This window comes from Pan troglodytes, chromosome 10 (assembly GCF_028858775.2).
Source record: "Pan troglodytes isolate AG18354 chromosome 10, NHGRI_mPanTro3-v2.0_pri, whole genome shotgun sequence".
Lineage (NCBI taxonomy): Eukaryota > Metazoa > Chordata > Mammalia > Primates > Hominidae > Pan > Pan troglodytes.
The window spans coordinates 64,758,045-64,785,639 of record NC_072408.2 but is presented as its reverse complement, the minus strand read 5'-3'; the positions used below and the strand labels follow the sequence as shown (position 1 = coordinate 64,785,639).

Here is a 27,595-nt window from a genome sequence, read left to right as displayed (position 1 = left end):
TATAATTGCAGAAATTTCATCTCAGATTGGGCTTAAAGACAGACTAGATTAACTCCCAGTTTTCAAGGGAAAACAATAAATCTACCCACTAAAGAGGGTGAAATATTTTATACATTAACTTCACATGAGCTTTGAAGAGAACTAAGGCCGGGCACAATGGCTCACGCCTGTAATCTCAGCACTTTGGGAGGCCGAGGCGGTTGGATCACGAGATCAGGAGATCCAGGCCATCCTGGCTAACACAGTGAAACCCCGTCTCTACTAAAAATACAAAAAAATTAGCCAGGCGTGGTGGCATGCGCCTGTAGTCCCAGCTACTCAGGAGGCTGAGGCAGGAGAATCGCTTGAATCCAGGAGGCGGAGGTTACAGTGAGCAGAGATCGTGCCACTGCACTCCAGCCTGGGTAAGAGTGTTTCTCCATCTCAAAAAAAAAAAAAAAAGAGAACTAAAAAGTCATTACCACGACACCTTATTTATGCCTACACTGACAGAAGCAGAATGATACAGATCAACTCACATCTTTGGGTTCTGTGTTCAACTTCCTGGGCAGGAGCTGGTCATTTGGTATGAGGCTTGCTGTAGCTACTCCCCAGGACTTTGGAGAAATCTGTGACTGTGATGTTAAAGAGTGTTTTTGACTCTCAACATTGTTTTCCCAGGATTTTGGAGTCTCTGGCTGTTTTGAATCCTGTTCTTCACACATGGGAGTGGTCCATGACTTGGTGGTGTTCTGTTCGCTCTGCAGGGAAGGTGTCCAAGACTTTGGAGTTTGCTTCTTTGGATCTTGTTCTTTCTGCAGCTGAACTGGCCACAGCTTTGGTGTCTCCTGTTTCTTTTGTTCCTCTTGAACATACCCTGCTTTGGATTTAGGTGTATCTTGCTTCCACTGGCTAGGAGATGGCTTGGATTTGGAGATCTCCTGCTTCTTCTGCTCTTCCGGCAGAGTAGACCTGAGTTTTGAGGTGTCTTGTTTCCTCTGTTCTAAGGAAACTGCAGGCTTGGATATCTCCTGGTGCTTACCAGAAGCCTCCCAGGACTTAAAGGACTCCTGTTTCTTCTCTTGACCATCTGGTTCAGTAAGCATATCCCAACGTTTTGGGAGATTTGGTTTTCTAGCATAATCCGCTTCCCAAGGTTGCTCTTCGCCTTGTTTGTTTGAATAATCTACTTCTGTCATATAGCGTCTGTTAAGAAACTAGATAGAGAAACAATGCACTTAAGTCACAAAATTCATAGAAGACCTTGGAGGGAATATTCAACTCTATTAGTATTGCTATGTCCTCTGATCTAAGTTGTTGCACTAATACGAAATTTCTGTCCTTATTCTACTTGAAAAGACTTTCCTACTTCTCTTTCCTACTTTCCTACTTTTCTGTCCATTCCTTTTTCCTCAATTAACAGAAATACAGACTTCGATACATCAAAAGTAGCAACTTCTGTTGGACTTGCCTAAGACTGGCAAGAATTGCTTGATTCGGATTCTTCTACCAAGGCTGTTCCGCCTTTGCCAGCCTTAGGACCATTCTCCCCATTTGACTCCCTCAAACATTAAAAGGCAGAAGATAGTTCAACTTCAAAGTTAAATTATGTAACCTTAAACGTGACATTTCCTAAGTTACCAGTGTTTTCTTTATTTCCCTTATACATCAATGGCACTGTTTTTGAATCTCCCATTCTTTTCAGCTTCCCATGAATTTCAATGTCACTTCAGAAAGAGAACAAATACCCTTTTCTGCTACCAATGTGAGTAAATTCTGGAGAGAGCAAAGTCCTGCACATCTTAAAGTTCCTCTAACACAGGAGCCAAAAATAGCTATCATTTGGGCAGTTCGTGTGCCAGGCCAAATTCTAAGTAATTTAGAATTTAGATCAACCTCTTTAATCCTCACAATAACCCCATGAAGTAGTCATTAACGTTATCCCTATTTTACATATGAGGGTAACAGACACAGCTGGACCAGATTTCTTGCCCAAAGTCCCTAAGCTAGTAAACTGCAGAACCAGGGTTCAAGCTCAGGCAGTCTGGCTCCAGAGCCTTAGCTTCCAACCACAACCCTATGCAAAAGGCTGAAAAATCAACATCAGCAAATTGTCTTTCAGTATCTTACCTCTTGTGGTTGTATCTCTGGCTGGGCAAATTCCATTAGAGACTCTGGGATGATAAAAAGAATTTGAATAAATACTAGGTGAACTGTAAGTTTTTAGACAGATTACAACTATAATTCATTCTAGCAACATATTTCAGAAGACTCGTAACAGAAAAAGGGTAATATAATCAAGTATATTGATGGCAAGAGGAATTCTATTCCTTGTTAGTCCAAAGCATGTGGTCTGAGGCTAGTTCAAACTAGTAGCTCTCCTTATGTAAGACACTTTACGAAAGTCAAGTTTCAGTTTAAAACTGATATCTGATTGAAAATAAGACTATTTCTTCTTACCCTAAAACACAGCTTTTTTTCAAGTTAGCATCATAGCTCATGTCCCATGGGGTAAAAATTGGTCATCTCAGCTTGAAATAGAGCCCTTAAAAACCTCTTACAAGCCAGTTTAAGGTTAGGAGGGGATAAGAGAGTGGAGATACTTAAGCACTGCACTTAGTATTAAGAACTAAGGGGAAATAAACATGGAAAATGCTTTCGCTCTTGCTTATGGCTACCAGAACCCTGCCTGGACTACCTCCTGAGAAGAGGTATTTCTTTAATAAATCCAACTTTGGTAAACAAAAGCAGAAGTGCCACTTGCTCAAAGTATTTCTTCTGCAGGCAAATGATAATTTTAAAAGTATATTTTCTTTACTGACTTTAGCACTTTTTTCCCCTGAATCGGTATTTCGACCTTAGGTTAATTACATCCTCATTCCACTACAGTACTGGTTTCTACTATAACTTCCACTGTAAACAATTTTAAACAGAATTATCCTACTAGTAGTTTAACAGAGAAGTTTATTCAAATTCCATAAATGGCTCCTTTTAACCAATGTATTCTTTTGGGACAAAGTACAAATTAATATTTCTAATAAGTTTCACTCGGTAAATCATGGTGATAAAGCCTAGAGATGTTTTATAAACCTAGGTTTATCCTGTGGTAAGTAAAGATTTCCATGCGTGTAGAACCTAACAAATTAAAATAAGGCAATCACTGCACAATACGTGACTCATTTGGGGTATTAAAAAATGCAACCACTATAAGGATTTTCAGAGGTCACAACAAACCTGACTCTTTGACAGATTCAGTCTTCGATAATTGTGTTTTTTTCTCTGATTGTATTAGCATTTCTTCCTCCAGTGGTACTTCCTTTTCCTTGGCATTTTTGGGAACTGGGATACTTTCAAAATAGCCTGAGTTCAGCAATTTGGACAGTAGATCCTTCAAGTGTTTGTCTAAGAAAGAGTGATTAAGACTTAATTGTCACATGACCTAACTGAAAATTACTGGGAATAGAAATCCTAATTTTATCCTAGTTGTAGTACATTGTTACAATAGTTTACATTGATGTACATAGTACATCCTTACAATAGTTTACAACAGTTTACATTTTCATGGTACTGACTGGAGAACTTGTCAGTACCATGAAAAGTAAATATGCAGTCCATCTTTATTTTATGCTGAATCAATATGAATTTTAATGAGATCAGAATCTCAAAAGTTCAGCAAGTCACTTAAGTTTCTCTGGACCTCCATTTCCACCATTTGAAAAATGACTAAAAATCAGAGATCCTAATCAAGTATGTCACAAAAGCACACATCTATTCCCTGAGATGAGAAATAAGTCATTTTTCCTATCTGCTCCCAAGACATCACAGCTAGCAACCACTCTACCTTCCCCAAGTAATTAAGGCTTTAGAGAAGTAAAAGTCAGTTCCTCAAAATCTATTAGATTGGGTTAGAAAATCCTATATTGGACAATCTCTATTAGATTACTAATATTATTAATCTATTTTAGAAAACCCTATCTTTTACAAACTCTGAAGTATTTTTAAACTACAAAATTCCATCATGAAGATTTTACTCGAGTTATGCTGTTTGTCCTTCCTACCACCTGACCATTTGATGATCAAGAAAAACCTTAACATGATGCTGAGGTCACTACACTACAAATAGGTCTAAAGTCATTTTATTTTAAAAATCCATTAAAAACATAATCCCAAACTAAGCAGAGTTTCCGTACTTCATTTGAGTCTATTATTCCTTTCACAGGAGTACTATGACATAGATTTTGAGTCTATTATTCCCTTCATAGGAGTACTATGACAGATTTTGTCTTTTAAAAAAAAATCAGCTTTCAGATATAATTTACAGGCAAAATCCTCCTATCTTAACTGTACAGTTTTAACAGATATTTAGTTGTGTTACCACCAGAACCATGATATAGAGGATTTTCATCAACCCAAAAAATTCCTTACTACCCCTTTTGCAATTAATCGTCCTCTCCTGACCCCCTGAAAACCAATAACCCGCTATCATCCCATTATGTCTTTTCTAGAATTTCATATAAATGAAATCATACAATATGTACTCATTTTATGTCTGGCTTCTTTCACTCAGCATAATTATTTTGAGATTCATCTATGTTGTTACATGTATCAATAGTTCCGTCCCTTTTTTATTGGTGAGTAGATTCCACTGCATGGGTATACCACATTTTATCAATTTATCAGCTGAATAAAGCTAATATGAACATTCATGTACAAGTACTTATATGAACACGTCTTCATTTATCTTAGCTAGAAGACTAATTGCTTAGCGTTATAAGTATATGCTTCATTTTATTAAAATACTGCCAAACTATTTTCTAAACTCATTTTGCATTCTAACCAAGAAACAAATTTTTAATTTTGATTTAAGCTTGAACAAACTTAGAAATCTTAAGATAGTTATAGATATTTGGATATTTTTTTTAAAAGGAAGCAATCACTGGTAACAAAAATATTACTACCTTCTAGTGAGTTTTCATTACTCTAAGCTAGTACACAAAGCTATGTACTTCATGTCCAGTCATTTGTATTTGGTCATTTGGCCAAAGTCTATTTAGCAAGCCAAAAGAACTCTCTTTCCACAGACTACTTCCAGATCAATAGACAACAATGTTTCAATAGACTATAAAACCATTCATATATTCTTAGGCTGATCTGGTAGATAAGCCTTGATATTAACAATGTATGAATTTAAGATTCTTAAATAGAACAGGTACTACCACACAGAATAGAAAACTGAACCCCAAAATGATCAAGCTAGTGTTGAAGCCAGTACTTAGCTCTATTTCCAAATCATATCGACTTGCCACTTCAAAACTCTCCCTGAATTCCATTTTAGTGACTAGGGTTATACAATAGCTGCTTTTAACAGAACTAAACAAAGGGATCATTCTCCCAATGAATATAGTATTGTCAGACATGTAAGTTCTGATGGACTAACACAGTTTAGACCCTCAATATCATACTAAACTTCTAGACATAAAGTTTAGTATTTACTGCATAAGTCCAGAGTAGAGAAAACTCACATGTCGTTCCTACCACTGCTTTCTCACTACCTTCCAAAAGGTCCCAAAAGTACAAGGATGACTGCTCCATCTGGTCTTCAACACTGACAAGGAAAAGCAGCAGCAGAACAAAGTGGCTTTAGAAGTACATATATATGGAGCAGCACAATTTATGCAATATAACCCATTAACAGACAAGACATTCAAATGTTAATTTTGTCTTTTTGCTCTTTGGAAATAAAAAAATTGAAATGTATACAAGATGACTAAATGCCTGCTTAAGGATTTCAAATGTAAGAATTTTTCCTTAAAACAACTAAAATATGGATTTTATCAAATAAACCCATTAAAGAATAGACCAAAAAGAGTTTAAAGCTGCCAATGCAGTATCATTAGTTCAGGTGTATGCCCTACATAAAAGAACAGTGAAATTGAAATATTAAGAGCCGCATTTGACTTTAAAGAAAGCAGCTTATTTACCAAATTATGTTTTGCTTATATTTCATATATTAAAGTGAAGCTACATTCCCTGAACCCACAAAAGTGAAGGAGGCAATGTATAGATGATGATGATGGAGTAGACTATCAGCATGAGAATTAAAAAATACGGGGCTATATCTAGGCAATTAAGAGTTCTATTAGGCTTCTTTCTGATCAGAGACTGATTTCTGGTAACCGTTGAAATCTGACTCTACTTTAGTAGGGCTAACAAATACAAAGCTGGAATAGCCTGCATCTAACAAAGCAAGAGCACAGCATCTGTCCCCTAGCTGATTTACTCCATCAAAACAAAAAGAGCAATGGATCACTGTGAGGGAAAAAAAAATCAGACAGCCCCAGTTTGCAGGTTTTGTATTTTAAACTATCAAATGTATTTATCACTAGTTATTCACAGCATAATAAGAACACCAAATAATTGTTACTTTGAAAGTTTAATGACACCGGCCAAGTTAAATAGTATTTACCTCTACTTAAGTATAGCAGGAGTAAGAAGGCAACTCTGAGAAAATTACTTTAAAAGTTTTAGAAATAGATATAATATTATACTTGTACAGGATTAAAATTTGATGCTCAGACCTCATTTTTTTAAAAATCAGTATTACAATAAAGAAGCATGTTAATGAGACCATTCACATTCACTTTCCTTCCAGACAATCTGTCAACCCCGTCAGACTCTGGGCCAGCCAAGGTTTCCATATTGAATCAAATTAATACTTTCTTAAGTTCTCTCTCCCCCTCTCTAACACACACACACACACACACACACACACACACACTCTCACATACACACACCCCTAAAAAGCTAAAGTGTCAAGTGTTTCATTTCAGGAAAATCTTTTCATTAGCTTACCTCAGACTTTCATTTCTTTCAGGGCAGGTCAGTTTTGAAAACTTAATGAGGTAGTCAAGTTCTTTTGAAGGCAAATACACTGCACCATTCAAACCCCCTTTGAAGTCTTTTTGTACGTGCTCCTGTGTCAAGTTCTGCAATACATACTGAACTTGAAGTATAGTTCGAAGCTTTTTCTTCTCAGCCTCAAGTTTTAGCATGTGCTCCCTTCTCTGGGCCTTCTTCTGCGCTTTTAGTAGCTGTTAAACAAATGGCTAATTAAGGGTAACAATTCTCTACCATCCCATATTAGCAATACGTATCTACAAAGTCTAAACCCAAATAGCTGAGATTAGATGATAAATCTCATGACTGTCAAACTACCAGTTTAGTCTGTCTCCTTTTTAAGCTAAAGAAGTCACTGAGTAATAAACTGGTTTGTCTCAGGTAACCAGAGCCAAGGGGGTCAAATATCTGACTCCCAAATCCAGGATATGTCTAGAACTGCTAATATCACCATGATGAGTAGCAAAGTACCAATCATTGATGTCCATATTCATTTCAACATTTTACTCTTTCACATTTATGTGTATCAGTCCTTTTTGGACCTTTTAGGATTTTTTTAAAATTTCATATTCCAAGGGAAAAAATATTTAAACTAAAATGGTCAGTTTTAATGAACCAAAGAAGACTGGCTAAAGCATAAGGGATTGAAAAGCTAACAGACATAAAATGTCTTCCAAGTGTAATGCCAAAAAACCAGCCACAGCAAACATGTTATTTTGTTTCAGAAGTAAAATTAAAAATTTTTAAAATAATAATTTGCCCTGTCAGTCTGGACAGAGCTATATCCTCCAATATTTAGCTGACAAAACAGATACAGAAAATAAATGGAGCTTAAGTTTTCCCTCAGGCCGGGCACAATGATACACACCTGTAATCCCAGCCCTTTGGGAGGTCGAGGAGGGTGAATCACTCGACCCCAGGAATTCAAGACCAGCCTGGGCAACATGGCAAAACCCCATCTCTACAAAAAATACAAAAATTAGCTGGGCATGGTGGTGTGTGTCTGTAGTCCCAGCTACTCAGGAGGCTGTGGTAGACAGATTGCTTGAGCCCAGGAGGTCAAGGCTACAATGAGTGGTGACAGTGCCACTACACTCCAGCCTGGGCAACAGAGTGAGATCCTGTCCCAAAAAAAAAAAAAAAAAACCGTTTCCCCTCCAACAATTTGTGTATATAGATTGAGCAGCCCTAGATCTACTCTAAAGCTTAGAACTATAATACCTTAAAGTCTGACATAATATTCATGGGTCCCAGAAAGGACTTGCCATTTAACTAAAAAGTACTATCTCTTTCCATTAAGAAACCTAAAAGGTCTTTTCCCTCCACAGTTTTTGATTGTAACATTTCCATCATATTGGATATTTCACAAGGTATGAAGATTAAAATACAAAAAAAAAAAAACCACTAAGATTTTTCCTATAGATGGGTCAAAGTACTTTGATATAGCATCGATATTTTAAATTATATAAAAGAGATGTGCGTAAATCCTAACAGATTAAAATTAGGGGGAAAACCTCATGAAAAAGATTCACTGTGGCATAATTAATCCCTTCCTAGGGGATGTGGAAGCAACTTAATAAATATGATTTGTGCTACTGCTAGGGACAGAAAGATAGTAAGTGAAGATATAAAATTTTGAGAATGAGAAATAGACTGGTTGAAGGTTGCATGGGCAAGCACATTTTCTCAGATGGGAAAGGCTCAGTAAGGCTTTTTGCAAGACCTCAGTATAGACTGCATCATAACACTTACCAAAACTACAGGATTCTCTGATCTTGCTTGAGAGAAGAAAAGAGGACGGAGGTGGCACTCCTAGCTCTCCAAAACACTGGAGTTTCTCATGGTATAGGGAAAAGCAACTGATTCGCAGGGCATCTTCAGACAATTATACCACATGATTATCTCAGATTTATCTTTGGCCAGTCTCCCAAGGTAGGACTGGGTGGTCATATGGGCTCATGCCACCTTGAACTTCCCCTATCAAAGTATTTTTGGGTTTTTTGTTTGTTTTTGAGACACAGTATCATTATGCCATCCAGGCTGGGGTGCAGTGGCACAATCAAGGTTCACTGCAGCTTTGACCTCTTGCGCTCAAGTGATCCTCCCACCTCAGCCTCCTGAATAGCTGGAACCACAGGTACATGCCACCATGCCTGGCTAATTTTTTTTTTTTTTTTTTAATAGAGATGAGGTCTCTCTATGTTGTCCAGGCTGGTCTTGAACTCCTGAACTCAAGCAATCCTCCTCCCAAAGGGCTAGGGTTACAGACGTAAGCCACCATCCCTGGCTATTTTTTATTTATCTGCATCTATGATGACAGGGACTACATCTACTGTTCACCAATATTCACTAACGCCCAGCACAGAGTCTGACAAATATCAGGGCCTCAAATTTTTGTTGAATAAAATCAAGTATCAGGAAAGTCTCCCAGATCATGATCAGGTGTCATGAAAAGTCATGGACAAGAGCCAATTTCTCCTTCTTTAGATGAAAATTAGAAAGGTGGGTTACACTGTTCTCTTTTTCCAGTTGAGGACCAGTTTGGAAAGGAAACCACTCTCAATCAGTAGTACTGAATGATAAAATTGGTTTTCTTTTTTTTTTTTTGAGACGTAGTCTCACTCTGTCGCCCAGGCTGGAGTGCAGTGGCACGATCTCGGCCCACTGCAAGCTCCGCCTCCCGGGTTCACGCCATTCTCCTGTCTCAGCCCCCCGAGTAGCTGGGACTACAGGCACCCGCCACCACGCCCGGCTAATTTTTTGTATTTTTAGTAGAGACGGGGTTTCATCATCATAGCCAGGATGGTCTGGATCTCCTGACCTCATGATCCACCCGCCTCGGCCTCCCAAAGTGCTGGGATCACAGGCGTAAGCCACCGCGCCTGGCCGATAAAATTGGTTTTCTTAATCGAGACTCAGAATGATGAATCCCTACCAGGAGACAGAGCTCATGAGGACAAAGCAGAATGTAACAAGGTCAAAAAGAAGGACTTCCAAATTTACTTTGAAGGGAAAAAAGAAAATGTTCCACAAACTGCAAAACTGGCTATCATAGAACATGTCTGACAAAAGAAAAACTTAAAAGAGGAGCCCAAAAATTACCAGGTAAAATTAAAAAAACCTCAAAAGTACTGCCAAGCACCTTTCAGGGTCTTGATTCAGTAAGGCAACCTCCAAAGTACTTTATCATGTCACCTAAAATGAAAGTAAATCTCAAACACAGGCAAGTAAAAATAATTTCATGGATATTAACAAAATTTGGTGAGTTGGGAGCTACCTCTAGACTACAGCAGCAAAGAAAAAAAAAAAAACAGATAAGACACTATATTCACGATATAGAGAAAAAGTACCTAGGGCCATATCTTGGCTCTACCACTTACTGGCCATATGACTTTGAATAAGTTCCTTTTCCTTAAATGTAAAACCCAAAACTATAAAAACCCTGTAAGATAACCTAGGAAATACCATTCTGAATATAGGAACTGGCAAAGATTTTGTAACAAATATGCCAAAAGTAATCAAAACAAAAGCAAAAACTGACAAGTTAGATCTAATTAAACTTAAGGGCTTTTATGCAGCAAAAGAAACCATCAACAGAGTAAACAGAAAACCTACAGAATGGGAGAAAACTTTTGCAAACTATGCATCTGACAAAGATCTAATATCCAGTATCTATAAGGAAGTTAAATAAATTTACAAGAAAAATAAACATTAAAAAATGGGCAAAGGACATGATGAATAGACACTTTTCAAAAGAAGACATACATGTGGCCAAAAAGCATATCATAAAAAGCTCAACATCACTGATCATTAGAAAAATGCAAATGAAAACCACAATGAGATGCCATCTCACACCAGTCAGAATGGTTATTATTAAAAAATCAAAAACTGACAAATGCTGGCAAGGTTGTAGAGAAAAGGGAATGCTTACACACTGTTGATGACAGTGTAAATTAGGTCAACCATTGTGGAAAGCAGTGTGGCAATTCCTCAAAGAGCTAAAACCAGAACCACCATTTGACCCAACAATCCCATCACTGGTTATATATCCAAAGGAATATAAATCATTCTACCATAAAGACACAGGCATGCATATGTTCATTACAGCACTATTCACAAGAGGAAAGACATGGAATCAATCTAAATGCCCATCAATGATAGACCAGATAAAGAAAACGTGGTACATATATATCATGGAATACCATGCAGCCATAAAAAAAAACAAGATCATGTCCTTTGCGGGAACATGGATGGAGTTGGAGGCCATTATCCTTCGCAAGCTAACACAGAAACAGAAAGCAAATACCACATGTTCTCACGTATAAGTGGGGGCTAAATAATGAGAACACATGGACACATAGAGGGGAACAATACACACTGGAGCCACTTGAGGGTGGAGGTAAGAGGAGGGATAGGATTAGAAAAAATAACTATTAGGTACAAGGCTTAGTACCTGGGTGACAAAATAATCTATACAACAAATCCCCATGACATGAGTTTACCTTTATAACAAACCTGCACATATAGTATACCCCTAAACCTAAAATAAAAGTTTTCTTAAAAAGAAGAATAAGTCGCGCATGTAATCCCAGCTACTTGGGAGGCTGAGGCAGAAGAATCGCGTGAACCCGGGAGGCGGAGCTTGCAGTGAGCCGAAATCGTGCCACTGCACTCCAGCCTGGGCGACAGGGCGAGACTCTGTCTCAAAAAAAAAAAAAAAAGAATAAGTTACTTTTGCTCTGAGTCTCAGATTCCTGATCTGTAAAATTGGACTATTTATAGCAACTTCCCAGACTATTGTAAAAATCAAGTGGAACTGCATAAGTGCCTGGCACAAGGTAGGCATTTTTTACACGTTTTTAATCTAAAAAGAAGAAAAGAATACCATATATTAGAAAAATATAGGCCTGAATGAAAAACTAAATTGTTACTGGGTAACTCTGAGTAAAGACAGAAGACAGAAAATTTTAAATATCATAAAAGTATACTTCTAACCATATTTGTAATCCTTCTTAGCCAAGAATTAGGATGGTAAATGTCTCCAGCCTAGAAGAATTTTTCTTTATTCCAGAGGAATGGAGAAGAGAATTTTAGTTCACTATAAAGAAAAATAGGCCAGGGCGACTGCTCACACCTGTAATCCCAGCATTTTGGGAGGCCAAGGCAGGAAGATCCCTTCAGCCCAGGATTATAAGCCTCCAGAGAATTATGATCACACCACTGCACTCTAGGCTGGGTGAGAGAGCGAGACCTTGTCTCTAAAACATAATAAAAAATATATAAATTTTTTTAATGAAAATATCCAAAAAAATAGAAGAGATTATCTTATGAGGCATGCTCTCCTCTCCAGGAATGAATTTATTTAAAAATTTCCGCAATTGTTGGAACTTGACCTTTAAAGGACCTTCTAGTGCTGAGATTTGAAAAAGTAAAGAATACTTCACTGAGAAGTGTTTAAGACTTCATATTACTGATTAAATTTGTCAGAGATAAAAGTTTGAACTGCCAACATAGAGAACCTAACAAGTAGTGAGGCCAGATTTAACTCTATTTAACATGAGTCATTAATTTTCCCATCAATAATTTTCATGCTTTCAAGAAGACTACCAACTCTGTTGTCTCATATGTTAAATAATGTGAAAGAAGCCTATCTTATATAAATTTACAAGCCTATATTCTAAAATATCTTTAATAAATATACCTTGTCAAAAGTTTGATTCCCTGTGTCAATGATTTCTATAATTCTGTAATTAAATAACATACATTAGATAACTAATGCTTTATTCACAATGTCTCATACTCAGATGCCATTTGTGTTCTCCCTTGAGACTACAGAAATCTGAAAAAACTAGTTCTCCAACAGTTATCCTCAATCTTCCATCACGATAAAATATCAGCAGAAATTAGAAGAATAATAACCAAACACCATTACTAGACACTGACACACTGACATTTTCTCCAAGATCAGTGGTTAAAACTGGTTTCAGGAAAAGCAAAGAAAACATACTCACATCTAGGCTCAACCCAGAAAAGGTTTTTTGAAGCTCCTTGGCAAATTCCAAATTATGTAGCACTTCTTCATATTTCTCTACAGCTTCCTACCAAATAGGATAAGAAAACATCAATTTTGTGACTGTTTAAGTAAAAATATGTGAAAATAATGTTTCTTAAATACAGTAGAAGAGATTTAAGATCTTATGGCTATTTACTATACAGACACAAAAAAAGTACTTGCCTAAAGAAAAAGGAGAAAGAGTATTAATACCGGTTTTATTAAGTTGCATTTAAAAATTCAATTCTAATGCCAGAAATTCAATTTTTATATTAGAAATATGAGTCCTAATTTTACCCCTATAAAGTCTAAGATCAGAAAGGCCTGTTGGTTTTAATAGCACTGAGCCAATAGGATTTCTCCGTTAATATTCATTCACTACTCAAACATATTACACAAATAGCACGGTGAGTATCAGAGAGATGAACAAGCAACTTCAAGACATTTATAATACAGTGGAAAGATTTAGAATAATTACCTGTAACAGACAAAAATAAATAAGTATTATAACAAACAATATGCAATGTCCTACAGGAAATTTAAAGGAGCAAAACTTTTTTTTAAAGATTTCCCAGATAAACAACACTGACAGAAAAGAGGGGGGCATTTCATGGGACTTTAACTCAAATCCATATGGAAGAGAAAGGACCAATCTGAAACAGAACAAGGTGGAGAACCTGTGCAACTGGATAAATACTTATTATAAAGCCTCAGTAATTAAAATAGTAAAGTATTACACTCCAAGGTATCTACCCAAAAGAAATGAAAACATGTCCACATAAAGACTTGTATATAAATGTATACAGCAGCATAATGGCCCAAAATGAAAACAATCCAAATATCCAGCAACTGGTAAGTGGATAAACAAAATGTGGTACACCCACACAATGGAATACTAGTCAGCAGTAAAAACCAATGAAATATTGATACAGGCTACAACATGGATAAACCTCAGAAATATTATGCTAAGTAAAAGAAGCCAGATGCAGAAGACTATTTTATGTGAAATGTCCAGAAAAGACAAATTTTTAAAGATAGAAAAATCAGAGCACAAAAGAGAACTTTGGGGGGATGATAGGAATACTCTAAAATGAGATTGTGCTAACAGTTCGATAACTCTACAAATTTACTATAAACAAATGTACGCTTAGAATGGGTTTACTTTGTGTTAAGTATATTATACCTCAATAGTGTTGAAAAAAACAGACTGATATTAAGTCTTTATAAAGGTACAGAACAATAGGAACTCCTGTGTAATAATAACAGTATTAGTATAAATTGGTACAATAATTTTGGAAAACAGTTCAGAATTTTTACCTATGAAGTTAATCATGAGCATGTCCTACAGCCTAATGATAGATACGTACCCTGAAAAAAAATCTTACTCCTGAGTCTCAGTAACACCTAAAAGATTCCTCAAAGTAAAATTCTTCATAGTGACAAAAAAAAAAAAAAAAAGCCCCAAAACTTCAAGCATCCATCTATTTAGAGACTAAAACTAAGTAGAGAGAACCAAATAAAATACAGGCACTTGTATTGATATAAAAATACTAAATATAATGAGTGAAAAAAGCAAACTGCAGAATATATAGCATGATACCACTTTCTGTAAGGTACAAAAAAAAACAACTCTAACAGGGCAGCAAAAAAAAAAAAAAATGGTCTTAAAAGCAAGGGAAAACTTCAGGGTCCTGGTTACAGGAAGGAGAAGGTACCACATGAGAAAGGAGCCTCAACACTGTTGGAAACATACTATTTGAGTTGAGAGTTGGGATCTGGTGCTTGCTTTATTATGTGTTATAACTTATATGGAATATATTGTTTCAGCCATATATTTTATAATAAAAAGGTATAGAGATCTTCCTGCTACAGAAACAAGAATGAGCAGATAACATTACCAGGATATACAGTCCTCAGAGGGATGTAAAACTATAAAGAAATACTCCATATCTACTCCCAAATGGTATTAACTTTGATTCAAGAAAAGCAGCATCAGCTGGGAACTACCTCAACTTTCCATCATCTAATGAAGACCTATCCTTTCATTTTTCCTTTCTTTACTAAGTGAAGAAGGTATCCCCCCTCCCCCCGCCCCGCCCCCGCTTCTACCTGTGCCCTGGATCCTACGGAATTGTGCCTTCATACAAAACTTTACTTTAGGATTCCGTCTTTGATGTCTTCTAACAAAGAGCTGCTCCCTCTCTATTGATGCTTAAATCAGCATTTTACAAGTTCATGTCATCCCCAATCTAAACAAGAAAAATTAGTTCTTCTGTGACAACTACTTCCCTCTAGCCTTACACAAATTCAAACGTGTTTTCAGTCTCCAGTTCTTCAGACCTCATCAACCTGGATTCCGTTTCTACCATTCCATCAGAACTGTCTTAGCTGAAGTTAGCAATTGTCGATGCCATCCTTTAAAGCTGTGGATCTTTTATAGCTCTCATTTTGGTTGACTTAGCAGCAGCCTTCAACAAAAAGGCACACTCCTGCTCTACAGACATTTCTTGTTTTTACTAACACTAAACTTCCATTTTTCTCCCATTTCTCCAGCTGCTTATTTACTAGCAATTTTTGCATTAGCTTCTCTCACCTGCTTTTAGCACCTGTAAAATAGGAGTAATAGAACCTACCTTACAAAGATGCTGTACAATTTAAATGATTGTGTATGTATAAAGCACTCAGAATGATGCCCGACCCTAATAAGCACACCGCATTTTTAGCCATTATTGTCCAAACATTAAATGTCAGAATTCCTCAGGATTCTGTCCTAGGCTTCTCTATTCTGCCTTCTATACTGTCATCCAAGACAGTCTTATCTCCTCTAATGGTTTCAAGTAGCGGTCATACAGGTGATATTTCTATCGGGTAAACTTCTCCATGCTCCAGTCTCGTTTACCCAAACAGCTGGTACCAAACACTGATGTCTCCCAGGCACATTAAAATCAATAGTACAAAATTGAGCTCTTTATCCTACTCCATCCTCCCAAAACCTCCTTCTGCCCCAGTGGTCCCACGTTTAATAAATGGTTTTGCCATCCATCCACTGTTCAAGCAAGAAACCTGAAACCACTCTCAGCTCTACCCTCTACTCCTACATCCAGTCACCAAGCCATGCTGATTTTACCTCTCAAATCCAGCTACTTGATTCAAGTTCCTCTGCCACTGCCTTAGTAGGGCTCCCATAATCATTCACCTACACTACTGGCAACTCTTTTCTAATTTCCTTACATCCATACACTATCTCCAAACCATACTTCACATTGCAAAGTGATTTTTTTAACTAAAAATCTGTAGTTGTTCCCTGCTTAAACATATCTGTACCATTTCTGATGCCTTTGGGAAAAAGTAATTTTCAAATGGTGTACAAAGACCTACCCCCTCCAGCTTCATCACCCATCCACGTGACCTTCTTCACAGTTTTTGAAAAAGGCTCTTTGTAAAAAACCAAAAATCTGTTCCTTCTCAGAGCCTTTACGCATGCAAGCATCTGCCTAGCCTTCTGTTCTTCTTCCTCCCTCCCCCCTTTCACTGGCTAAGTCTCATTCATATTTTAGGTCTTAACTAAAGTTCTTCCTTTCCTAAGGAAGCTGGCCGTAACTCTCTAGACTAGGATGGATCCTGCATTACAATCCCTTATCATCCTATACTTCACCTTCTTAACATCCATCATATCTGTATTTGCTTATTCCCCACTCTCTTCCCCATTACATCATAGACTCCATGTGGTAATGATCACATTTGTCCCCTAGGTATTATAACTGTAATATTAAGTACAGCACCTCCTAGAGTAGATACTTAATATATCTTGTTGAATGAATAAAAGATAGTTCAGATGATCTTAGAGAGCATCAGATATGCTCAAGATTCTGAACAATTTAAAGCTTTTGAAAGAAATCATATACTGAGAGCTGTTTCAAGAAAAGGACACCACAGACAATAGGACTGGTGAATTGAAGGTAAGATCTCAAGACAAGGATATCAACTAGGAAGCGTATGTAAAGTTTAGGTGGCTTGCCTTGACTACGCCAATAGCAGTGGAATTACAAAAGAGGGAAGATTCTATATTATTTATTAAGTTTACTACAGATGTATTAAATGTAACACGGGATCACAGTTCAGCAGCAAAAACAGGTACCACATTCTAATTCTTTAACAACAAAAACTTTGGTAGAACCAAAGACATCAAGTTCCCTTTGCCGGTTGCTTGAGAATTCACTTGAATCTCAGCTCTTTATTTCAAATCCAGATCGGAACCAAACATACTAAAGTTATAAATGTAACAATTTAAGTTATTTAAATTATAAAGTTACATTAAATTACAAGTTAAAGTGACTCCACAAACAACTTCATTAGACATTCTTTTTACTATTTGAAAAGAGAAACCTATGCTACCAATTTAACATAAACCTTATGTAGCTTAGCCTTGACAGATCCCTTAAGAGTTACTACTTCAAAGAGGCTGCAAGAGCCATATAGAACATTACAAGTTTTATTTACATTATTATAAGTACCTGTTGGGTTAAAGAAGAAAATCAAACTAAAATTATAAAACTTATCACAAATAACATTGAAAATACAATATCAAATCAAATACAACTGAACCAGTGCTTGAAGGAAAATTCCGTCTTCAAGAAATTTTAGAAAATTTTCACAATTTGAAAAAGCAAATAACCAAAAACAAAAAAGCAGAAAAATTTTTAAAAAGTGGAATAAAGTAAGTCCAAAAGCTGATTTTGGGTGGGGGGGTGGAATATGCCCCTAGATAATTTAAGAGTAAACTAAGGAAAGAAAACCACACAAAATTATAAAGTAACAACAGAAACAAGCTGTATTAAAATTTTATTAAAAACGACTTGGCCCTAATCTGTGCAAATAAATTTTTAAAACTGAATGAAATAGGTGATTTTCAATGAAGTTTTTAAAAACTGATGCCAAAAGAAATCTAAACAAAAATCAATCTCCAAAGAAAAACATAGAGCATATTTTCAAAGAGGTCCCACCTCAAAGAGAACCAGGCACAGATAGTTTCTCACACAATAATTCAACCAACCTTTAAAGACCATGTATAGTGGAAACACTGCCACAATATTAAAAACAACAACAAAAGAATTGGTGAATGAGTAGATGGAGCACAGAGAATTTTTAGGGCAGTGAAACCATTCTGTATGATATTACAATGGTGGATACATTTGCATTCAACAAAACCCATAGAGCTGGGTGCAGTGACTCACGCCTGTAATCCCAGCTACTCAGGAGGCTAAGAGGATCACTTGAGCCCAAGAGTTCAAGGCTACAGTGAGCTATGATATCATGCTATTGCACTCCAGCCTGGTGAGAGAGAGACCCTGTCTCTTAAAAACAAACACACACCGACAAAAACCACAGAATGTACAGCACCAAGAGTGAACCCTAATGTAAACTCTAAACTACAAACTTTGGGTGATGATGATGTGTCAACGTAGATTCATAGAAAGTAAAAAATGTATTTCTCTGATGAGAGATGTTGATAGTGGAAGAGGTTGAGCTTGTGTGGGGTGAAAGTGCTACTCCAGTGAAGGCATGAATAATAAGAAAACAAATGCTATTGCTGACGTGCACAAGATTTGAGTGGTATTCCCTTAAGTCAAAACCTAGTCTAGAACAAGACCCTAACTCTCTTTTATTCTGTGAAGGCTGAGAGACTGAGGAAGCTGCAGAAGAAAAGTTGGGAGCTAGCAGAAGCTGGTTCATGAGGTTTAAGGAAAGAAGTCATCTCCATCACATAAAAGTACAAGATGAAGCAACAAGTGCTAATGTAGAAGCTGCATCAAGTTAGCCAGAAAATCTAGCTAAGATAATTGATGGAGCTGGCTACACTAAACAACAGGTTTTCAATGTAGATGCAAGAGTCTCCTATTGGAAGAAAGTGCCATCTAGGACTTCCATAACTAGAGATGAGAAGTCAATGCCTGGCTTCGAAGCTTCAAAAGACATGCTGACTCTCTTGTTAGGGTCTAATGCAGCTGATGACTTTAAGGCCAATACTCATTTACAATTCTGAAAATCCTAGGACCCTTAAGACTCATGCTAAATCTACTCTGTGCTTTATAAACAAAATAACAAAGCCTGGATGATAGCACACCTTCTTACAGCACTGTTCACTGAATATTTTAAGCCCACTGTTGAGACCCATTGCTCAGAAAAAAAAGATTTCTTTCAAAATATTACTGCTAATTGACAAGGCACCTTGTCACCCAAGAGCTGTGATGGAAATACACAGATCAATGATGTTTTCATGCCTGATAACATAACATACATTCTGCAGCCCATGGATCAAGGAGTAATTTTGACTTTCACGTCTTCTTAAGAAATACATTTGGCCAGGCGTGATAGCTCACACCTGTAATCCCAGCACTTTGGGAGGCCGAGGCAGGCAGATCACCTGTGGTCAGGAGTTCGAGACCAGCCTGACCAACACGGAGAAACCCCATCTCCACTAAAAACACAAAATTAGCCAGGCATGCTGGCACATGCCTGTGATCCTAGCTACTCAGGAGGCTGAGGCAGGAGAATCGCTTGAACCTGGGAGGTGGAGGGTGCGGTGAGCCGAGATCGTGCCATTGTACTCCAGCCTGGACAACAAGAGCAAAACACCGTCTCAAAAAAGAAAAGAAAAGAAACACATTTAGATAAGGCTAGAGCTGCAATAGATAGTGATTTGTCTAATAGATCTGGGCAAAGTAAATTGAAAAGTTTCTGGAAAATATTCCCTACATTCTAGATGCCATTAAGAACATTTGTGATTCATGGGAGGATGTCAAAATATCATCATGAACAGGAGTTTGGGAAAAGCTGACTCTAACACTCATGGATGACTCTGAGGGGGTTCAGAACTTCAGCAGAGGAAGTAACTGCCGATGTGGTGAAAATAGCAAGAGAACTAGAAGTAGAGCCTGAAGATACGACTAACTGCTGCAATCTCAGGATAAACTTTTAATAGATGAGGAGTTGCTTCTTATGAATGAGCAAAGAAAGTGATTTCTTGAGATAGACTCTACTGGTAAAGATATTATGAACATTGTTGAAATGACAACAAAACCTTTAGAATTTTACATAAACTTATAGTTGATAAAGCAGCAGCAGGGTTCGAAAGACTGACTCCAATTTTGAAAAAAGTCCTACTGTGAGTAAAATCCTATCTAACAGCATCACATACTACAAGAGACATCTTTCATGAAAGAAAGAGTCCATCAACGTGGCTAATTTCACTGTTGTCTTAAGAAACTGCCACAGCTGCTGCAACCTTCAGCAACCACCACCCTGATCTGTCAGCAGTAATCAACACTGAGGCAAGACCCTCTTCAACCAGCAAAAAGATTACAACTCACTGAAGGCTCGGATGACTATTAGCATTTTTTAGCAATAAAATAATTTTTAATCAAGGTGTGTGCCTTCTGACACAGTGCTACTGCACACTTAACAGACTACAGTATAGGACAAACATAACTTTTACATGCACTGGAAAACCAAAAATTTGTGTGACTTGCTTTATTGCAATCTTCACTTTATCATGGTGGTCTGAAACAGAACCCATAATATCTCTGAGGTATGCCTATACTGGTAACAATTCTCTGAAGATTCTACTTTTTTTTCCTTCTGACTTATCTGCATTTTCTAAATTTTCTACCTTATATATTGCATGTATGAGGTGTGATTTCTCAAAAGTACCACCAACTACGTGCTTAGTTACATCTAAAGACCCAACATTCATTTTATACTTAGTAAATCTATATGTAATAAATATTTTATATACCTACTACATGCTACACTCTATTCTACGCACTAGGAATACAGCAATGAACAGACAAAATCCTTACTTTCATGGAACTTACATTGTAAGGGTAGGAAAGAGACAAAATAAAACTTCATAGCTTGTCAAAGAAGTGCTAACTTCTATTAAGAAAAATTAAGCAAGGAAAGGAGCTAAGCAGTGTGAATGGGGAAGTGGAGGTATAGTGAGGTGAGAACAGATCTCACTGTGGGTACCTTCAAATAAAAGGCTGAAGGAGGTTGGGAATTGAGCCATTGAAACATCTGGAGAAAGAACATCCCAAGCAGTAGGAATATCATGTGCAAAAAACCCTGCAGAAGTGTGCCTGGGATGTCTGAGGAGCAGCAAGGAGGCTAGGGTAGGTAGAATGGAGCTAGCGAGGGAAAGAAGAGCAGGAAATGGAGTCAAAATGTCAAAGGAAGTGGGAAGGATATTCTGTAGGGCTTTGTAGACACACTAAGGACATTTTACCACCAGAGGGGAACAAATGGGGACTTCTGAGCAGAGGAATAACCATCTTGACTTGCATCAGAACAGGATCACTGAGTTTATTACGTTGAACAGACTTGGAGAGGGCAGAAATAGAAAAACCTGTGAGGCAGAAGTAATTACTACTATAATAAGTAACGCAGATGAAAGGTTATATAGCCTAGATGAAGATGGCAGAAATGGTCAGTTTCCTCATTTATCTTAAAGGGAGAAGTGAGCAGACTTGCTGATGAGCTAGATGTGAGCTATGAGGAGAAAGGAGATAAATTCTCCAAGATTTTTGGCAACTCCTGCTAGTTGATCAAGCCATCAACTGACATAGCTAAGATTAGAGGAGGAGCAGGTTTTGGGGAACAGGGAAAAATCATGAAGTGTCGGATAGGCAACTGGACACAGAAATATTGAGTTCAGAGGACTGATCTGTTGGCAATATAAATTGGGCAGCTGTCAGCGTATTACTCCAGATATCAAAGTTCATACATTTATTATAGAAGCAACATGTGGTTATAAAGACAGTAATGAAATACTGAGAATGAAGTTTGCCTGGCTGGAGCAATGAAATATAGCATGTCTTTAACATTTCTTAGAGAGCTACCATGGGAACAATCAATCTCCAACCCCCTCTCCCCGATGTTTCTTAAAAATAAGGAACACAACTCTAACAGGACACTTCATTCAAGAATATTTACACACAAAAAAGTTTTATCACTTTAAGAGTTACTGAACACACCGTGACTTTAAAACAAAGCTATGCTGAAATGCTGCATGTCCAGCTAAGTCCTCTCCCCAGCTAAGTGAGCGCACCATTTGCAGAGCTCACACAATTCAAATATGTGTCTCAGCAAAATTATAACTTACTACATCACAAAAATTCTGGGTCAGTGGAGTCACTATGGAATGGGAAAAGTCCTTGAATGTCAGTATCTATGATGTATAGCCAAAGATTTCAGTTGAAAAACATAAAGACAAAAGACCCACAAACAAGATGAAATAACTTTCAAATAAATGTGTCCCTTCTTAGCCAGGAGACATGATCAAGTCAAAATGGCAAACATCCACGAAGCACTGTTTTCTTTCCGTGCTGCAAAAACTCTCCTTCACAAATTACATAAAATTTGCAATTACCAGGTATATCATTGAGAAGTTAACTGATTGAAAAAATGCAAGTAGCTTAATGTTTATAGTAAGCTTTTTTTTTTTTTAAAGGCCAGATATCTATCAGATAATATGCCTCCTGAGAGGGGACACGAAAACCCAGGATAGAAAAGTAGGAAGAGACCATGAAAAGAATTAAGGTGAGGCAGCTAGAGAAAACTAAGGTAAGCTACAGTAAATATTCTTTCACATTCTGGAGCAGAACGATGTTAGGTTTAGAATATACCAGTGAAGAGCTGAAAGGTAGAGTATGCCTTCTCTTCTCCTTCAGTCCACTCTGGCACATAAGTTTAATTTAAATCTGTATGTTAACTCTTAGTGACAGTCTACACTTTCACTCCTCTTTAACAATCTACACCCCCATGCATACCATCTTCTAGTCAACAGAAAAAAAAGTCATATCTGAGATCTAACAGGCATAAACAACAAAGTCTTCTGAAACAGTTTCGAACAAACTACGGATTTTAACTGTGTGTGTGTGTGTGCTATAAAGACTCTGATCGCACTAAATCCATGTTGAGTTTTACTAAGAAAAGAAAACCAGCAAGTCTTACTAAAAGATCATAAGCCACTTACCAACTGGTCTGGATTAAGATGCTCTCCACTTTTCAGGCGATCCTTATAATCCTCCAGTTTGAGCTACAAAAGAGAAACTTGTATCTACCATAGTCTGACATAAAATTCAGAAGCAAATAAAGTAAATGCCAGATCTTGTCTCTAGGAAACAAAGTCCTTGAAGTAAGCTATCAATCTGCAAGACTATCATTTTACTATACGGCATGCAGCAACTGTAGATGAGTTCCAGTCAGGGGAGAAAAAATACACAGAATCACATGAGTCTGGAATTACAAAAGCTAAGCAGTAATAAAACTATTTTCTCTTAATGACTCTATTAATAACTAGACTACTTAACCCATAGGGACTTACCTAGTAAATCATGTGTCCCCAACACAGTAGCTTCTCAACAGGGAACAATTTTGTCCCTCAAAGATACCTGGCAATATCTAGGGATATTTTTGGTTATCACAACTTGGGAGGGGGAAGGGAGGTGAAGAGTGCTACTGGTATCATGTGGTTAGAGGCCAGGGATGCTGCTAAACATCTTAAAATGCACAGGACAGCCCTTTACAACGAAGAATTATCCTGTACAAAATGTCAGTGGTGTAGAGGTTAAGAAGTCCTACTCTAATCTCATGCTTAAACTATTAGTTCAGTTACCTGTTGAATTATGTGGCATTTTCCTAAAAAGAAACTCCTACTGGAAGTACAGAAACACAAAGAATTCTTTTCTATCATTAGAGTAGGCTCATCTTGAAGTTATTTTTCATATTATATTTGATACTTAAGGAAATTATGAAAAATAAATTGCATTTGTTGGCCCCATAATAATGACATAAACCCACTATGGTATTCTTTTTTTTTTTTTTTTTTTTTTTTGAGACAGAATTTCACTCCGTTGCCCAGGCTGGAGAGCAGTGTCGCGATCTCGGCACACTGCAACCTCCACCTCCTGGGTTCAAGTGATTCTCCTACCTCAGCCTCCTGAGTAGGTGGGATTACAGGCACCCCCCACCACGCCTGGCTAATTCTTTTTGTATTTTTAGTAGAGACGGGGTTTCATCATGTTGGCCAGGCTGGTCTCAAACTCCTGGCCTCAGGTGATCCACCTGCCTTGGCCTCCCAAAGCGCAGGGATTACAGGTGTGAGCCACTGCACCCGGACCCACTGTGGTATTCTAAAAGCATTCTTCAGGTTCCTCCTGTATTGGCTTTAGTGGAAAAATTCTTTCCCAGAAGGTTGAAACAAAAGTACTCATACTATCAGGTATTCAAAATTAAAGAGGTACTATAGGTAAGCTAGAGAGCATAAGCATACATATATGTAGTTCCTCCACCTGAGGGAGGCTCCGTCAATAGATCCTGCTTTGACCATTTATCACAGTGATGGGGAATTTGTGCTGACCTGGCACACTCACCTTACCACACTTGTGATCAACTGCATACATTAAAAAGATAAATGGTGAGAGCTACAGAGAAGCTACTAGCAACTTGCCTTTCTTTACTTTCTTAGGTTTAAAAAAAAACAAACAAAAAAAAGAGTCAACCAGACTCTAAAGAGTCTCTTCACACTCCTCCATTAAAAGCAACTTTAAGGTTTAACTAGGTCTTGGCACAAAAGTATTTAACAACACATAGGTCCAGATAGTCTCTCAACCTCACCTGTCCAAAAGCAGAAGAGAAACGTAATACAGCAAAGCAACGTGCAGTCTGTTTCACAGGCTACATGACTCAGGAAATGAAGAAAGATTTAGATCTTTTACAACAGCATTTTCTGTAGCTAGGGTTAACTCCTGGGTCTCTTTACAAGGCTGACCACCACGCTTTCACCTAGCAATCTTAAATCTTCACCTAACACCACAAAAGTAAGTGGTAAAACATTTTCTAGTTCTACTACGGTTAAACCTTCCAACGACTGCAGCAGTTATACTGCAATATCAACTGCTGCAGAAAGTCACAAGGAAAACAAGCTAAAAAATCAGCTATTAACACATCTATGAAAAGAAACATTAATACTACATAAGGAATTAATCTGACCTAAAATAGCTAGCTCTTAAAGTATTTCAACAGCAGCATGCATAATTTAACTATGAAGAATATTTTTATTCCGTTGTTTTGACAAATGAAACAGAAAATGTTTAATATTTCCAACATGTAACCTGCTTGTTTAAAGCAGCTAAACCTAAGGTTAGTTAAATTTTTAGTAGAGAACACCTATGAGCTCTGAAAGAAAAATGTCAGCTCCTTAATCTTTAAGATCATGCATCTACAGGACTGGAAGAAAAAAAGTTACCTTCTTTTTCTCGATGTTTCTAATTTTGTGTTTAAGGCATATGAGTCCATTTTCAATATAGGTCTCATACGCTTGGGAAGGAGATGCAGCAGAACTCAGAGTAGACTGCAGGGGGCTCAAGGCCCGCTGGCTTTCCCCATGCTGACTGTGGTTCACTTGGGGCTTGGCTGACTTCATATTCCCCTCTCTTTCGTCCTCTGAATGGCCTGAAGGTGACTGGTAACCAAAAGGGGATGAAGAGAGTTGCACCATTGAAACAGATAAAGCTGAAGGAGGTGGGGGAAAGTTAAGTATAAAATTAGGACTAGAGGGACACAGCCAGGCAATAACTTCCCTGGAAAGTCTAGACCACTCCCTTAAACTCTTTTCCACAGAAGTGAGCTCGAAACCCAATGATGCTTGAGATACTTGTACTTCCATCCTACTTTTAAAGTAATTAGTGCCGCTAGCCAATAAGGATAGCCTTTACGCAGGCAAAATCTCCAATACAGAGGATGTTTCCAGAAATTCGATTTTCCACACAGGGAGGAAGAACTGCAATGGCTTCAGAGCTCCTTTCTTCTCATGAGGGCAGATCACATTCTAAATAATTCCCATGGCCACGTGATGACACCAAAAGAATAAGCTTTCCACACCGGGACCTAAGGCTGAGCCACTCAAACCTCTTTACATGATCCCACACCACCAGCCCTAACCTCAATCCTGAACGTCTGAAAGAAAATCCCAAACTCACAACATTCTTTTACAGCTCTAAGTGAACCAGCAGCTTCTTGAACAAGAATGCTAACTTCCCCGATTGCTCTGGGGCCTACAAGGCAATCCATCACTACTGGACATTTGCAGACAGGTACTCTCTCAACCTGCAGGAACCCCGCGTTTATTCTCAGTTGTTTGGTTTAGACTAGCCCAAAACCGCTTACACCCAACCAGTTTAAGGGCTTATTCTAGCGAGCCCTTCCCGTGCCCTAATCAGTGGCCCTTGAGCACTTACGTATCCGTCTCTCGACCTCCAAGCACTCGAGGTATCCCTTTCTCCCCCCTTAGGAGCATCCCCAAACGAAGGACAGAACAGGCCCCATGCACGCCAGCGCGCACCCCCTCAAGTCTCCGGGGGAGCCTGAGCGAAGAGCACCTCTCCCGAGCGGCCACGGAGAGCACTGCAGGCACCGACCCCCACCCTTCCCACAGCCGTCTCGGGTACGCAGAAGCCGCTTCTGCAAGGCCCCGGGGGAGGCTGACCTGCGGAAAACGCACCGGCCGCGGCCCTCGGGAACCCCGCCCCGCCCCAGGGATGCCAAGCCGCCCCTCCACCTCGCCGCGGCGCCGGCCGCCCAGACCTGCCCACCCTCGCCGGGTCAGCCGCCTCCCTCCGCCGCGCCGACCGAGGCCGCCGCAGCCCGACTTCACCTCCCCAGGCAGCCGAGGCCGCCGCTGCCGCAGCCCGGGCCCGCCTTCCAAAGCCGGGGGGAGGCAGGAGCGCTGCGGAGGTGGACCGGCGCCACCCCGCACTCGCGTCTCCTCCTCCTGTCTCCTCCCTCTCCCCTCCCGGTCCTCGCCCGCGGCCTCTGCGGCGCCAGGGACCCGGCCGACTCAGCCGCTCGCGCCCAGGCCCGCCCACCGCGCCGCGCGTGGCTTTTGTAGGCCGCGCCCCGCCCCGGCCCGCTCCGCCCCCGGCCGCCCCGCCACCGCCTCCTTCCGGTGCTCCTTCCCGGCTGCAGCTGGCCGCCTGCGCTTGTCGGGTGTTAGTTCCGGGCCCAGCTTGGGCTGGTGGTAGGTCGGGAGAGGGCGCGGTCTCCCAGCCTTTGCGCAGATTGCGGGGCACCAGGTGGGGCCGAGGCGACGCCGAACGCCGGCAGGCCGGAAACCGCGCAGCCCCGCTGGACCTCGCTGATTGCCGGCGGCACCGGTGGGTTCGCGACCTTGAGCAGGTGACTCCAATAGCTCCAGGAGGGCAGCGAGCCCTTCGCGGAACTGCCAGATAAGCCAAGCTTGAGGCTGTCGTAGCCTAGTGGGTAGTCGTGAAATGCAGATGCGCCTTTGCCCCTCAGATAGCATCTTTCATAGTAGGATGGGGAAAAAACACCGTTTCCTTACAGGGGAATCAGCCTGTAAGAGCAGAATGCCCCAAATCAGCATCGCCATAAAAACGGAGTAGGTGACTTCGCAACCTGCAATAATAGGATTGAGTTTATTCAAGCTGTATTATTTGTTCATGTGAAACACATTAATTGACTGGCACGCAGAGAAAGCTGTAAAAAATATTTGTAAGGTTACATAAAATTAAGAGAAAAGTCTGGAAATACGTAAAAGTTTATTGAGGAAAGGAAGGTGTTTCTGATACCAAATAAGAAACACACACA

General features: G+C 39.0%; 1 protein-coding gene across 50 annotated transcripts in view; it reads right to left on the bottom strand.

Annotated features, from left to right (window-relative positions):
• CAPRIN2 (caprin family member 2) overlaps positions 1 to 26,847 on the bottom strand; it is a 45,418-nt gene extending 18,571 nt beyond the window's left edge. For 14 of the 50 annotated variants that reach the window (XM_009425673.4, XM_003313822.6, XM_009425658.3 and 11 more), the window contains exons 1-8: positions 25,236 to 25,805; positions 22,962 to 23,024; positions 12,888 to 12,974; positions 6,832 to 7,070; positions 5,502 to 5,584; positions 3,214 to 3,381; positions 2,110 to 2,153; positions 519 to 1,196 (exon numbers count right to left, since the gene is read on the bottom strand). In XM_009425673.4, the coding sequence (XP_009423948.3) occupies positions 519 to 1,196; positions 2,110 to 2,153; positions 3,214 to 3,381; positions 5,502 to 5,584; positions 6,832 to 7,070; positions 12,888 to 12,974; positions 22,962 to 23,024; positions 25,236 to 25,655 (1,782 nt within the window). In that variant the 5' untranslated portion in view covers positions 25,656 to 25,805. Of the gene's footprint in view, positions 1 to 518; positions 1,197 to 2,109; positions 2,154 to 3,213; positions 3,382 to 5,501; positions 5,585 to 6,831; positions 7,071 to 12,887; positions 12,975 to 22,961; positions 23,025 to 25,235; positions 26,317 to 26,572 lie in introns of those variants that run through there. The other 36 variants (XM_054663375.2, XM_009425670.5, XM_063786804.1 and 33 more) reach the window with 8 other exon arrangements.
• Positions 26,848 to 27,595: the final 748 nt, after the last annotated feature.